The following is a 15,645-nucleotide window of genomic DNA, read 5'->3' on the forward strand; positions in this document are numbered from 1 at the left end:
TTCAGTTTTTTTTTGTTTTGTTTTGTTTTTTTTTTTCAGTTTGGAGCGTCTAGCGGGACTCTGCATGGATCAATACGAGTTAGGATGATGAACTGTTTGGGAAATTTCTTTGATTATCTTTTTTTTTTATATAATGCAAGCACTTCAGTTTTATTCCATTTACTGAGTCGGTTAGCTTTGATTAATATCTCTACATACAGTTTCCCATTTTATATTGCTTCCAAAACTTGGTCTGACACTCATGCATCCAGATTCAACAGAAAGAGAAGCAGTATATAGATGTAAGAATGGGTCACTGCCTCTGTACTTGCAGCTTTAGGGCTTCTAGATCAAATCCATCCCTCTCATTGCACCCACGAAGACAAAACAGTTGTTTTAAGCATCGTCAGCAGTATCTGAGAGGTGATTATTTATTTGCTGTGCAGCCACAGAATTCATCTCAACATGTGCTCACCTGGAATCTGTCTTTATTTAGCCTGCCAAGCTCCCCTCTCTGTGTCTCCTTGGCCGTTTGGCCAGTAGTGATACTCATGGCAGCCTCCTTGCAGCTGCCAAGAGACGTGGAGGTGACATATAGTTTAACAGGTAAAAACAGCAGCAGCACTGTCATTTCTCACCTTCTCCTTTGTGCTTCTTTAAAAATATAACATAATCATTGCAATGATTAGCAGTCAGGATGTGCAACGCCTTTGTCCTTGATTTAATGCCACATCTCCTAAGTTATAATGACTGCACAGGCTGAAGGGAAGCGAATGGAAAGACGAGTAGGCCTTCATTCTTCACTGTTGCAGTGACACTCGCTCGCAGCAGGAACCTTATGAGGCTGCAGTTTGGTAGTGACATTTTGTGAATGTTATTTCTGAAATATGCCAATCACCTTGATTTAATGTGGTGTGCTGTTGTTCATCAAGCTCAGGCGCTTATATAAAGAGTGGGTCCGGGAACGAAGACGTGTAGTATGTATGTGCATCGATTATTGATTTTCTTGTGTTGAAATACATGTGTTCATGCTGAAGATCAACTTTTGCAGGAATACAGTTTGAAAATAGGTTTTGCACTTGACTGAGAGACACAGAATCATTTTGGCATAAGCAAAATTTCTCTCAAAGCAGGGGTGCCACCAAGGGGAAGCTGAGGGGGGACAAATCCTCCCTTTAAATTTGCAGACTTATATGTATAGTTTGTCTGTTAGGAAAATATCTTGTGAACCACTAGACAGACAGACCAATTGAGAGATTGAGAGATTTTAATGAAACTGTCAGAAAGTAATCACTGAATGTACATCTTCAACTAACTTTTGGAGTCAAGGTGGCATCAACAGTTTTAGCCAACCCCAAAGTATCTATATCTCAGTCAGTTTTACAGATATTGAGCTAGAACGTGATAGTAGCTGAGAGTCATCCCTGAGACACATTCAGAGTGCTAGCAAATCTAGCAAATCTTTGTTAAAAAATTTGGCATGCAAGGCAGGAGGCAAAATTAATTTAAAAAATGCTAATGTTGTAAATATACATTTATAAGAGGAGAGGACAATCATCAGTGAGTTGAGTAGTGGCTTTTCTGTGCTCAATTTCTACAATCAACTGTAAAAAACAAAAAAACAAAAACAAACAAACAAAAAAAAAACCCAACAACAAATAATACAACAAAGCAAGTCTAAATCAGAAAGAATATCCCTAATGCCTATATTGAAGTATTTTTTTTTCCAAATAGCTTATATATGGCTTAATAAAACTCCTAAAATTCTAGCTTGGCATTTGGTTTTGGTGTGCCACATCAACTATTTGTAAAAATTAAAAGGCAATAATTCTACATTAATTACAGCTAGCAACAGGAATGGCACCCTTGACAGATTGTACATGGTCTTTTTTTGTGATAGTGCCACTATTGTGAGGCTGGTTGGCTCAGTAAGATGTGTGAAGTGTTTGAATGCGAGATCTTAAAATCTAGTCTCACTTGGGTAGTTCTTAATTATTCTTGCCAATCTTGGCTAAATGCAGACATCTATTTGATGTCTAAAACTATGTTTGGACATCTAACATTTACTTTTTTTAGTCCAAATCTAGCTTGATTCTATCTATGGACAGTTTAAATGCTGTTTACACATATTACAACACAAAAATGCTCACTTGGAATTTTTGCCATAACCTCTTTTTGTATTTAAATCAGTTTACCTTAAATAACTGTCTAAGCATGCTGAAATGTGTCCTGAAGTTTTTATCAAGTTGCCTGTCTCCTTTTCATTCTGTAATGATGCATTCTGCTGGGGTAACAATGATGCAGCATCAGATTCAACTCTAATCAGTGATTACACCTTTTCCGGTCAGGTTGGCTTGCTTCATTTGAAGTTTGATGTTCCAGAGGACTAATGCTGCTTTGAGAATGCCTTTGTTGCAGACTAGTTACTATAATAACGCAGCGTGGAGAGTCAGATGCTCCATCTGCTCAGAAGTCTTATTTGTTCCTTTTTTATCAGAGTCCATTCAGCCTCTCTCTAAGGGATGTTGGGGCGTAGGAGTACATTTGGCTCTGTGCTCAGACTTTTATTGCGATGCAGAGATCTCACTGCTGTGGCAGAATAAAGGGTCTTCTAAAGTTAGTGTGGAAGGCCGTAGGCTTGGACAGAAACAAAGAGGAATAAACTCCCTGCATTTTCTTCTTCCTATGGGATCAGTTAGGCAACATCCAAAGTGTTGTGCCAGTTGGGGTCATTTTGAATAATGATGAATAGGAGTAGGACTAGCAGAATTTAATATGTCCCATTAATCAGGCACAGAAGAATCGGGGAGGAGGGTCTTTAACGGCATGTACTTGTTGGAGTGCCGTCTTGCATTAAGGGCTAATATCTGATTTAGAGTCAGCACAGCTACCACCTCTCCTCCCTCCCCTCCTCCTCCTACTACTTCCATCACCCCAGTTGTATTTATTATGGGCTGCAAGGCCACGGTGATGAGACGATCAATACATCTGGGATGATGAGGGAGAGCTCACAGTCTCTCCCTCTCGCTGTTCGTCCCTTGGCAGTGCTTCAGCAGGTAGGGGAGATCAAAGCAGAGAGGACCTCTGAGATGCTGTTGGAGAAGAGACTGATGAAGTCCTCTGCACTGTGTGTCCTCTGACCACACACACACACACACACTCCATCACAATGTCCTGTGTCCTTGGGTGTCCTGATTAAAAATTTTGACTTGATGTATTTTATCTTGAGCACAATTAGTGTCATCACTGCCGCTGTGTCGGTCCAAACAGAAATGAATCAGGAAAATTTAGGACGTAACACCAGGTCCATTCGCATCTGTATATTTATAGATTTGTGGCGTGAACATTTAAAGACCCTGTGCTGATATGCACGTGTTTCTGATCAGAGGATCAATAGATGGAGCTTTTTAACTGCAAAACTCCTTTTAGATAACATACGAGTGTCTACTTGTGAACAAGCAGCAGGGTTTGAGTTAGGAGCTGAAGACGTTCAAGTGACTAATAAACCTTTAACATGAGGTCTTTTTATTGATTCACTTTTTCTTAAGTTTTTCTTGATTTCTTACTTTTTTTCTTTCTATGTTTAGCCAAAAACTATCTTCTTTAATGGACAGTTCATATCTTTTGAAGTGGGGTTCTGTGGAAAGGTTATGAACAATTACTCTCTTACCTTTTGTAAATAACCAAACAACCTCAATTTGGGAAAATAGAAATTGATTTTGACCATATTGGTAAGCTTAGACTGATGTGGATTTTTGCTATCTTGAAACAACATCAGTCTGAAAGACTTCATAGTTGTAAATGCTATTTTATAATTCTTTGGATTACTGATATTTTTATGTATATTACACAATTGATTAAACTGAATTTTATGGTTAAATAGCAGCAACAACAGCTAGCTGTAGAACTCCCGGCAGGAATGTGATACTTCTGAAAAAAGCTGTAGAATCTGAAACTGTCAGAGATGTAAAGGTTTATAATTTAGTGTTTGCATGAACTGCTACTGATTTTTAGAGTGTGAGTTGTTTTAAGATGGCAGCAATCCACTTTAGTCTTTGGTACCTTTCAGACTAGCATTAGGCTGGTCAAGTTAGTTAGAGTTAAGCTCTTTTTTTTAAACAGGTAAAACATTAATAGTTCATTATCTTTCCACTGAAGTCTGCTTCAAAAGATCTGAGCAATTCTTTTAAGTTTAGGCAGTAACATTACTTGTTTAGGTTCAGGAATCAAAACTTTATGACAAGGATTAGGAACATGGAGGGATGTGGCTTAAATATGCTGTTTTCATTACATCATGTGATGTAGAAAATTGCCTTGTGTATGCATCAAGTAATTTCAAATGCACTTGTTGACACAACTGTTAGATGTCTCATATTTCAGAAACATTCATATACTTCATTCGTATTCATACTTGAACCCATGATGCAAAGCTGCATATTTTTTGCTGGATAGATCATAAAACTACAACCTCCTGTTATCTTAAAATTGATTTAAGGTTGCATACATTTATTTTTCTAAAAGATTATGGGATGCTAACATGTACTAATAAAGTGAATGTTAAGCTTTGATAGTAATGATAATACATTTAATTAGTGAAAAGTACAAAGATGGTATCACTTTCCGAGTCTATGAAATTTCTCATTTGTTAAAAACATATTTTTATTTTGAAACCTGCTTCAGAATACAAGAGCATGTTTACCTCAGTGTTGCATCACCTCTTGTAACATTGCTCTGCCAATACTTTGAAACTCAAAAATCAAACATCTGTAAATTTAGAAATCAAATTTTTATTTTTGTTATATAGAATTTCAACTGTTCAATAATTCAGTGCCATTTTTGCAGTGTTTAGTCTTTTGTATTGATTCAAATGCTTTTAGTGAGTGGCAGGTCTTGACTGCTAGTGTCAAGAGCAGTGAAGTAAGACCAAAGGATGCAGACTAAGCTTGAGGGCTTAGGTGCACAAATAAAGGAATTTAATTAACAAAAATAAAAAGCTGATGTGGCAGCAGGTAAATACAAAGTAGGAAACTGAAAACCACAAGGAGTACGTAGGGAACAAGTGAACAGGAACACAAGAAAGCTGGCTGGTAGCAAACAGTATGACTGACCGATAAGAGAGTATAAACCAAGAGTATAAGTAGAACTGGGAGGAATGATTAGAATTGGAACTAGTAAGGAAATAACAAGGAGCAGGTGACAATGGGTAACTGAAGATAAGAATGACTGAGGGGAAATGGCCAATGACACACAAAGACACTGAGAAACACAACCAACTAAACACAAAGAACCTCAAAATAAAGAAACGATGAAACATAGTATATATGTATAAAGTATAAAAATATGAACACAAATACAAAAGCCAACCAACAACAAACACAAAAACCTAGAATCATGACAGCTAGCTGGTTAAATTAACAGTCTGTCTGTTTTAAAATTAACCCTACTGATACAGAATGTGTGGCTTTTATTGTCTTACTGAAATAGGCTATGGTTCCATTCATCCATCCATATTTTTTACCTTTCTTTTCTTGTCTGAGTCATGGAGCGAGCTGGTGCTTGTCCCCAGTGATCACTGTGCGAGAGGCAGGTTACACCCTGGGCAGGTCCATCACAGGGACACATAGAGACAAACGAGACAAACAACCATTCACGCTCTCACCTGGGGACAGCTTGGAGTTACCAATTAACCTAACATGCATGTTGTTGGACTGTGGGAAGAAAACTGGAGGACCTGAAGAAAACCCACGCTTGCTCAGGGAGATCATGCAAAGTCTACACTGAAAGGCCGGAAGGCGAACCTACGACCTTCTTGCTGTGAGGCGACAGCTCTTACATCTGTGGCGCTGTGGCACCCTTGGATATGATTTCGCTAATGAAAAAAAAAACAATCAGGATGGTAGCAAAGACTGATCTAGCAAGAGTAATCATCAATTTTTATTAGTAATTCCTCATACAGATGTGCATGTTTCCCTTGTGCACTAATTCGCCCACATACCACAACAAACAATTGTTTTGAGCATTAATCAACCATGAAGCTGAGTAGTATCTTTTCTCTTCAGCTTGGATAAAAAATGACTATGATTTCCAAAAACATTAGAATTTTTTGTTTTTCATATCACAGAAAATATGTACACATGGCCTCTCTCCAATGTAGCTGAACGAGAGACCAGAATAGATAGAAAACTACTTGATCCTGCATAAACAGATCATTTTATTTTCATAGTTAATTTTTTATTACATTTGTAGATGAAATCATGGACTGTGTTTACACATGAGTACATTAAATAACATTCCTGTGCTTATCCAAAAAATACCCTATCAGAATCAGAGCTCTTTATAATGCAGACATGCCTGGGGGTCCGGGGGATTGCAAGATCACAAATGTTCAATATAGGGTTTCAGAGGGATTTTTTGAGAGATTTTACTCAATTTCCTGCAATTTCATGGCATTATGAACTTTGCTGAAAAAACCATCAATTTATTTGCAAATGCATTTAAAGAAGCCTGATTCCAAACATGTTAATGTGCTTCTTCACTTCTTTTTAAGTTTACCCTTTTCTTACATTTCCTCTTTTTTCTCTTTTTTGCACCTGATCTTTTTGTGATGCCTTCAATATGGCCACTACAGCTAATCAAGCTTTGCAAATGGCTAAAACTCAGCCAGTTGTGCAGATATTAAGCTAAAATTTGGTGTAGTAAGAGTAGCCAAGGGTCACCCCATTACATGCTTTGAGTGCTAACATATTGCGTGAAATCTTATTTTTAAACGCTGGCATTAAATTCTGAGGTCAAATCAACTCAAGATGGCTACCACTGCTAACACAGAAATGTCTAAACTCAGTCAATTTTACAGATAATGTGCATGATGGGATAGTCATTGAGAGTCTTTCCCATCACATACTCCAATCGCTAACAGATTGCATAGGATTTTTGCTTCCTTTCACATGCAAGGATGTGGGCAATATGCATTCCTACAAGGAATGCTAGTTTAATTTTTAATATCTTGATAGGTATTGAATTCAAATTGACCTACTTTTAAAAAACTTATTGCTTTGTTGCAGCATAAATATTTTACTCAATGTTGTAGTGTGCTTTAGTTTACAAATGTATACAAGGTCCCTAGTATTTTTTTGAAAAGGACTATTAATCAGTGTTTAAAAAAAGGAATGTATTTTAATGTATTGTGCAAGTGTTTTTTTTTTTTTCCTCCATTTTTAAGGCATGCTTTTAAGTAAAGCTCTGTTGTTAGGAATTCTGTGGTTCTGCAGTACATTATCTTTGTGTATTGTATAAAAAGCAGGTTTTAAATGTTTGTATTTCTAAAGTTTATAGCACTTTTGAACATGGGGATGTGGTAGTAAAGTCTGCAAGGTTTTTTGCTCTGCTACAGGGATCCCACTGAGCAGGGAAGGTACTTTGTCAGTGTGACTTCTCCAGCAGTTTCAAGCCTTTGTCAGCCCTTTGCCCCGAGCAATTCATGCCTTTATTCCCCAGATTGGATATGGATGGCTTTTCATGTGTTATAACATAGCTGCTTGTGTTGGGGGTCTCTAAGCAGTATTGTCCACCACCTAGATTTCATTTACACGTGTATCTGTGAAGATGGGCTCATCTACAGCCTGACAACATATCTACATGTATTGTAATGGAAATGAGAGCTTTCATGTACGACTAAGCAGGTACATTCCACCAGCAGGCAATCTGCTGTTGCGCTGCTTCAGCAGCAGATCAGAATAGCTGCCTTCTGATAGCAGCACCTCCAGAAATGTCAGGATTGCTTTCTCTCACCGGTTAGCGGCCCTCCAACGACTGTTGATACATTATAAATCATTTACACAGTCATTTTGGAATGCAATATCCTCCTCTAAACGCTGGCTTTTCTTCTCTGTGGTTATTAGAGTAAATGCGGCAGTAGGCGCACAAGTCCGAGGGGGACCCTAAGCTACAGAAATTGAAAATTGATCAGGCAGTGTGGGGAGGTGTTGTTCTTGGCACCTCTGGTTCACCGTGGGACTGTTGATTATCATTTACTGTACATCGCTGTACACTGACGGCACCTGTGCTGCCTGCAGCCACAACCCCTCCTCCCTCAACCCGCTCCTTCTCTGTTCATCCCAAAGCGTGATAGCTTGTAAGAGCAAACAAGATGGATGAATTTTAATTTACAGCATGTCCATTTCCACAGCTAAGGGAGATGTAGGGAAACATTCCCCATGACATTAAACAGGACATTAATTTTTTATTACATTATTATGTTTCTGTTTATGGCTTCTGCTTCAAGGTTTAAGCACTGCAATTCCTGTAAATATTTCTCTTCCTTCACTGATAACATAAATGTCAGCTCTTAAAGTTACAAATAATTACCTGCTGACAGTCGGCGTCTTTCTTATTTCAATCGTCCCATTAGCATTATTTGACACATCTCGACAAGTTGCCCCCAGAGCTAATTGTAATATGGATTGATGATAGCACTACAAGCACTGGCATGTTTATGTGAACTGTTTTATGTCATGACACAAAAAGACACCACAAGTCAATAAAAACACTGTCTAAAAATGGCGGGTTGTCAAAGAACTACTGCTAATTTTCTTGCACTCTTTTTCTTTTTTTTTCTCTCTCCAGCTTTGGGTAGAAGACCTGACAAGCACACAGAGGACTGTGAGTAAGGACCTTGCTGCAGAGAAGACCTGGGCTACTGTGGCTGTTTTTCATCATTTATAAGGGGGTGGGCTTCAATATCACAGCTGATGACTGTCCCTCCGGAAGCTGGAGAACAGGGCTTAGCGGCAAGCCCGTGTGTTTGCTGAAGGGCGCGCCCCAGCTTGTATGTTGGTCACCTGCGCTTGCTCTCGCTCAAAAGGATCATGTGGTTTTTTTCAAGGAGAAATCATTTCCCCTTTCAGAACTGGCACAACGTCCACAAATGCACCAGTTTCTGTGTGTCTTTGTGGGTTTTAAGCTTCAGTTGGTGCTTTGCAGCTGTGAGAGGTCAGAACTACCACCCCACTGTGAACACGCAGTATGGGAAACTCCGAGGGGTTAGGGTACCCCTGCCCAGTGAGATCCTGGGGCCGGTAGACCAGTATCTGGGGGTCCCATACGCCGCTCCCCCTGTGGGAGAGAAACGTTTTATGCCCCCGGAGCCTCCTTCTTCCTGGTCTGGGATCAAGAACGCTACCCACTTTGCTCCCGTCTGCCCCCAAAATATTCACAACGCTGTGCCAGAGATCATGATGCCAATATGGTTCACCTTTAACCTGGATATAGTTACCACATACATACAGGATCAACATGAAGACTGTCTTTACCTAAACATCTATGTTCCAACAGAGGATGGTGAGTGTGTTGAGTATGAAATCAAAAGTCTCCTCTTTTCTTCTTTCTCTGCTTCCCACTCCTTCTATCCTTTCTCGAACTCTTTGTGTCACTTTCTTTTTTCTTTTTTTGAGCGGAGCATGACATGTTGTCTGGCGCATGCTGTGTCCGTGTCTATCATCTCAACCTTCCATCTTGACTAGATTCTTCAAGTAGTCTTTTCATCAACTCTCCCCTCCCATGCCAATGTTAGAAGTTCCTCTTTTGACAACTAAAAAGACCTTTCAATATGACTCAGTAAAAGCAAAATCTAATCATGCAAGAGAAATTGGAAACACTTTATGCACCTTCCTACCTTCAGTGTCTTGACTGTTCTGGGGATATTACCAGTATTAGCCTGCCTCATAAGTGAATGATCTCCTGTAGGGTTGGTGAAATATTCTGTCAGGTACACGAGAGGCCCGTGGCATCAGCCTGATCTATGTAAGACCCTTTACTCTCCTTTTTATATCCAGTTCGTCTTAGATGAAGTTCAGCACAAGAGAACCTCTTGTGCACAAAAACAAAAAAAACATTGGGCTCTTCAAAAAACTAACAAACCTCAAAGTTTCATACAATTACTCTCCAAATGCCCTCCATTATTGAACACTTAAAGGAGAACTGCACAGGAAAATGGACATGAAATGTTAAGTGCTCTAAAAATCAAATGGGTGATGTCAAAAAAAACTTCCTTTTATCAAGACGCAAGCTGGAAAACTAAAAACTCTGTCCTCTGTGTGGCTGTAATGGGTCCTAAATAGAAGTGCATGTGAATATGGGCTTCCCGTGTCCCAAGGTGCAGCAAATTCATTCCACCATTTCGGAATATTTCTGCAGCAACACCCCAGACACTTTTTTTGACAGGTCCTCTGTTGTTCTTGTTGTTGATGAAGACTTGGGAGGGTTGGGGAGGAGGAGGAGGGAAAGAGGGGGAGATGGGGAAGGGGAGGGGGGGTCTGACTCAGTCTCAGCTGTTGCATGTCACATGGGATCTGTTTTAGAGCTCGCTGTTATTTTGTAGTTTTCCCATTCATTTTACAGTCAAAAGAATATCCAAGGAATGTGCGAGGAAACCCAACAAGAAAATATGTAGAAAAGGAGGTATGTAAAAAAAAGAAAAAAAAGAAAGAAAAACAGAAAAAGCAACACGGAACAAAAGAGAAGGAATTGAAAGAGTGAAGAGAATGATGGGGGCTTCCTACCAAAGTCATCAATATCACCATCTACTGACTCAAAAATCAAAGTGCTAATTGGGATAAACATGGGTCATGTGACTCAGCTCAACCTTCACATAAGTGTGAGAGATGAGTAAGTGATTGCTGTATGTGTGTGTGCTGTGATGTCATTACAGTGTGAAATTGTGAGTCAAAATGGTCTTTGAATTCACAAAAAAGTCTCTTTGTCAAAGAAATTTTATCCATGATATAACAGCATTTTTTAAAACATATTGGGACATTTTCAGATTCAAAATGGGATATTTTACTTCAGACTGTGGATTAATTCAGAGGCATGAGTGCTGCCTTGAACAACACTTTAAATACCAGAAGATAACATTTGACTTGGTGTGCAAATTACTTACATTATTGATGTTTCAGTCTGCTTTGAAATCATTTAAGACGCCAACCTAGCAAGAGAATTTGTAGAATACAACACCTAAAAGTGCCAAAGCCTGATCCATTGATTTGATTTGCACTAAAATGAGGAGGGCCACCTGTCTCTTAAATTTATTATCCACCATTGTTTTCAATGGATGCTTTGGGGTTTACGTTGCCATGATGGCTTTAATCTATCTGTGTGGCTACACAGCCACAGACAAGAAAGGCCTGATTTCCAAAATATATCTGGTAGTAACCAAAGAGGGATAATTTTCTGTTTGTGCCGTTGGGCAACTCTAGCCCTAAGATTATGTTCCTGAGCATATTCTGGGCCACAGCAAAGATTCACTTTCTACTGCAAGACCATTGCTACTTATTTCCACAGAGGCAGCTTCCGCCCTCACTCAGCTTCATCTGTTCATTCTGCTTTGGTAAACCAATTTTGTTAGAGACCGTCTGGCCCTTCGGGCACTTCTGCTTCTGAATTAGTCCCAGATGTGGAATATATGCAATTTTATCCATTTAATAATCCCCTTCCAGTTAGAAATTTTCAATTATCTTCCATGTGTTTGGTAATGAGAAAATGGTTTATCAAGTTTTATATGCCAGTATTTTAATGTGTTATTGTGCAGAGGTAGCAGCATAGTTCCTCTACTTGCTGTAAAGTGAAGTTTGTAATTTTATGTATTTTCATTCAAGTCACACCTTTTTAAGGGTTGCTAATTTGTTGAATTATTTGTTGTCATTTTGTTTTACTGGTTACATCTTTTCCATAAAGTTATACCTATATGCGTGTGTGTGTGTATACCTGTGGGTGTGTGTGTGAGAGAGAGAATGTCACACATGTGCATACAAGTGACAAATTAAAGGAAACCACAATATCTGAAGTTTGAATAGATTAAAAAAAATAAAACATGGTCTTTTTATAGATTTTTTTTAAAAAATAAAAACCTAATAGTTCAGGTAAAAAGCTGAAAATACAGAAAAAAATTATCTGAACATGGATAAAAATTCTGCCAAAACATTTGTAGCTCATTTTCCGATGTCATTTGACATTTCTTCTCAATACCTAACATTTTCAGTACATGAGCAAAGTATGACAATAAAATTAGAAAAAAGGAGCCAGATGTAGAAAAATTTGTCAAAATGGCTTCACTGTTGTTATGGTTTCTGGCACACTTGTCGTTTGTCATAATCTTTGTTTGTCAAGTACACGCAAATGCACTAAAAACCATGTCTACCTCCAAATCATTCAGGTATTCCGTCAGCCCTATGGATCCTGGTATTGTTTTCATATAGATGCCACTCTCAGCAATAAATAAATACATCAAAGGATCTTTCAAACGATCTGGGACATGGTCAAGTTGTATCCATTGTCTATCTGGATCAAAGCTTTAGTTTTCCTTTAATTTGTCACTTAGATTCTGATATTCCATTTAGGATTGTATGTTTTTCTTTGAAAAGCTTTCAATATGAACCTGTGTAATGCATCAGAGTCATACACACTGTGCATATTCAGTACTATATATAACACGTGGCTTATAATATTTTACTGTAACTAAAAAAAAGTGCTTTAAATGGTTTTTGGTTAATTTTTTGTGTGATTGTTGCAATAGTAAGTGGTTATGACAAAAGCAAAGTATATGATTTTACTAGTTGTGGCAAACCTTTGCATCACTTGTGATTATTGCAAGATTTTTCTTTAGATTTTAGCGCACCTACTAAAGTGAGAATATACTGCAAACATAGGCTTACAGAATTAGATTTTTAAGGATTCCCTCTCATTTTCCCAGAATACAGTGCAGCATGGCTTTCTCCAAGAAAACCATTTGATGTTCTGCTATCAGAGATGAGGCTCATTGTCCTCCGTTACCCAGAAAGAAAAGCCTGTAAAACACTTAGTTCTGTCCTGACTAAACATCAAAGATAGATTAAAGAAAATGCCACAACATTTTAAACCAGAATCACAGTTCAGTACAAGTACAGTTGGTTGTTCCTCGCAGTAAAGGTCGTACCTAATTTCCACAGAACTGAATCAACACAGCGTTTATCTTCGTTAAACACTTTGATGATTGCACTGCCAAAATTGCGAACACAATTTTTTTTTTTTAACCAGACTACCACATCATTTATTCACATGTCCTAGCAAGTTGAGGTCATGAGAAGGGGATCTAATGTGCAGCATCAGCATCAGCACCGAAGCCCTCCAATCTCTCCCTGTGAAGAGGCCTTACAGCAAGTGCTCAGAGCAAAGAGCAGTGATAGAGCTGCAGACACTGGAGCCTTGGTTATATCACTCAGTCATTTTCTCTGCTCTGAGTTAGAGTGAATGGAGTGAAGAGAGGGGTAATGATGTGCGGGGACACAGCTAAGCACTATTCAGCCTCGGAGTGCGAGATTGGCTCGAGATGGGTCAATTTTATAAGAGGACAAACCCAGATGAGATCAGTCTTTATCTTTAAAAGAGGTTTACGGCACATAGTTAAATTGTTTGTCAAACTTAAAAGATCAGTACAGTCCCATCCCTTTTATGGGGCCCTGCTGAGGCAGAATTTTAGAGACAATATGCTGTGTTGTGTTCTGCCAGTTTATAGAATGTGCTTGTCATTTTCTACTGGCTTTCATAGCACATCGCTCTCACTGATTATAAGTGACTAGATAAATGTCCTTTACACTGGTTTCTCCAAATTATACTGTGTCAGACAGGTATTTTAAAGAAATAGTTCAGATTATTGAAATTGGGTTTTGAGGAACGGTTATGAAACCATAAATATCTGTAGATGGCTCTTTGGATTACCTCAGTTTAGTGAAATAGAGTTTAATTCTGACTGGATTAATGACTAGTTTGAATGGGGCCATGACTAAAGTGGTTCACTGCTATTTTAAAACAATTTTAATCTCAGCAAATGTATTCCAGTATATACGAATACTTCATAAACTTTTACACTATGTCAGTTTCATATTACACGGTTATTCTGAGAGCATTATTAGGATTTTTCTGCTGGAAGTTCTCTATCTGCAACAGAGGTCTTACAGCTATTTGTTGCTACCACTATTGCCTCATGGAAATGACTACAGATGCCTGATCACTGGAACAAGTGAAGCAGCTGCACTCCATTTTTTACTTAAAAAATTTATCACTCATAGCAATAGGATAAATAGCATACAAGTTGGGGTTTTTTTTGTTTGTTTTTTTATTCTAATGTTAGCTTTATAGTAACAGTTTTAAAGTGATTTAACAATTAGAGTGAAAAGATAGTCACTAATTTCTAGGACACCCCCACCACAACACACGCACACATTTGAGTTGGTTGAATCCAATTCAGCCTGTAGCCTACAGTCAGAATCGACAATAGTGACGGAGACGAATAAGAAAACAAAAGACCTTTTCTTTCTTTGATTTTTTTTTTTTGTGTGTGTGTGTGTTTTAAAATTGTGGTGCATATGTTTTTGATTATGCATCGTACAGAACAGAGTTAAAAACTTTGTGCAATATCTCGTTATTTAGCAAAGTATGACATCCAAAAGTTCATAAAGATTGTGACGTTAGTCTATTATTTCTGCTTTTATTCTGATGTTTGCCTGGAGCACATGCAGGTGTGTGAGGTCCTATGCGAGCGTTTTTGAGTTAAAAAGATATTTAGACTTAAATTAGTCTAAATTTGGCCTTAAAGAGAAAGTTTGGCAACTTTCCATATCTGGTTTTAGAGCTGCATTTAGCTACAATTGGTGAAGAAATATAAAACAAAAAAGCAAGGAAAAAAAATAAAGTTATTTCTGTCAGGGATTGGACCTTGTTCCTCTCTATAACCGGTGTGTTTAATACACTTAGTGTGTGAACTGGTAGTCATATTTCTACATTCTTAATTTTACTCACCTATTTTATAACATAACCATGCACTTGTGAAAATAACCATTGAATTCTATGTGAAGCAAAATTAACAGTTATGTAAGAGTTTGTAAAACAGCAATGAACTGCTATAAACCTTTTGAGTTTAGAGTTTTTATTCTGAAGGCAATGGTCTTAGTACCGCTCAATTTAGCTGTTAGTTCATTATTCCAGTCAGAATTAAGCTCCATTTCTCCAAGCTAAATTAATTCAAGGAACTATGTGAAACAGGTACAGTATTAATTGTTCATAGCTCTTCCACAGAACCGCACTATAAATATATAGTATAAAATCTTACTTTAGGATTCGTCTTCCTGACTGCTACATTTGTCATCCTGGGTTGACTTGAAATAGGTGCAGCAAAATCTGTTTTCCACTTTGCCTTTATTTGGAGCTCTCAGCTATCATTCCCATGCAGCTCTCACAGGCAGCGGCCTGCCATGTGTTGTCCACCTCCATGCCAATGCTGAACAGTCCCATCAGCTGCCAAACCTGTAGATTAACTACACCCGACAGAAACACTGGACATTCTCTTTTTTTTCCACATGACCTCCAGTTTTTAGAGAGCTGTGAAAACTACAGAAGAGCTCCCATCCCAGTTAGACTGCAACAGGGCCGAGGCAGACAGTAACGCACCGTACTAATCCCATTGGTTGGCCGACTCAGACTAGCCTCGGGGAAGGATGGGCCACTCCCTGAGTGCTGCCGAGGAAATCTGTACGCCAAGCAGACAGGGGGCTAAAACTTTCCAAGGAAACAAGAACAAAAACCTGTTTCTGTGATTTGAAAACAGAGCAGATCCCCTTTACCACCACCTGAAAACCTATT

At 38.4% G+C, this 15,645-nt stretch overlaps 1 protein-coding gene across 2 annotated transcripts in view; it reads left to right on the forward strand.

The window, feature by feature from the left end:
* nlgn3a (neuroligin 3a) overlaps positions 1-15,645 on the forward strand; it is a 155,750-nt gene that overhangs the window by 28,427 nt on the left and 111,678 nt on the right. Inside the window, exons 2-3 of one of the 2 annotated variants that reach the window (XM_017426661.2) lie at positions 8,602-9,315; positions 10,375-10,434. In XM_017426661.2, the coding sequence (XP_017282150.1) occupies positions 8,844-9,315; positions 10,375-10,434 (532 nt within the window). In that variant the 5' untranslated portion in view covers positions 8,602-8,843. The remainder of the gene's footprint in view (positions 1-8,601; positions 9,316-10,374; positions 10,435-15,645) is intronic. The other variant, XM_017426662.2, reaches the window with a different exon arrangement.

The sequence above is a fragment of the Kryptolebias marmoratus genome, linkage group LG9, assembly GCF_001649575.2.
Source record: "Kryptolebias marmoratus isolate JLee-2015 linkage group LG9, ASM164957v2, whole genome shotgun sequence".
Lineage (NCBI taxonomy): Eukaryota > Metazoa > Chordata > Actinopteri > Cyprinodontiformes > Rivulidae > Kryptolebias > Kryptolebias marmoratus.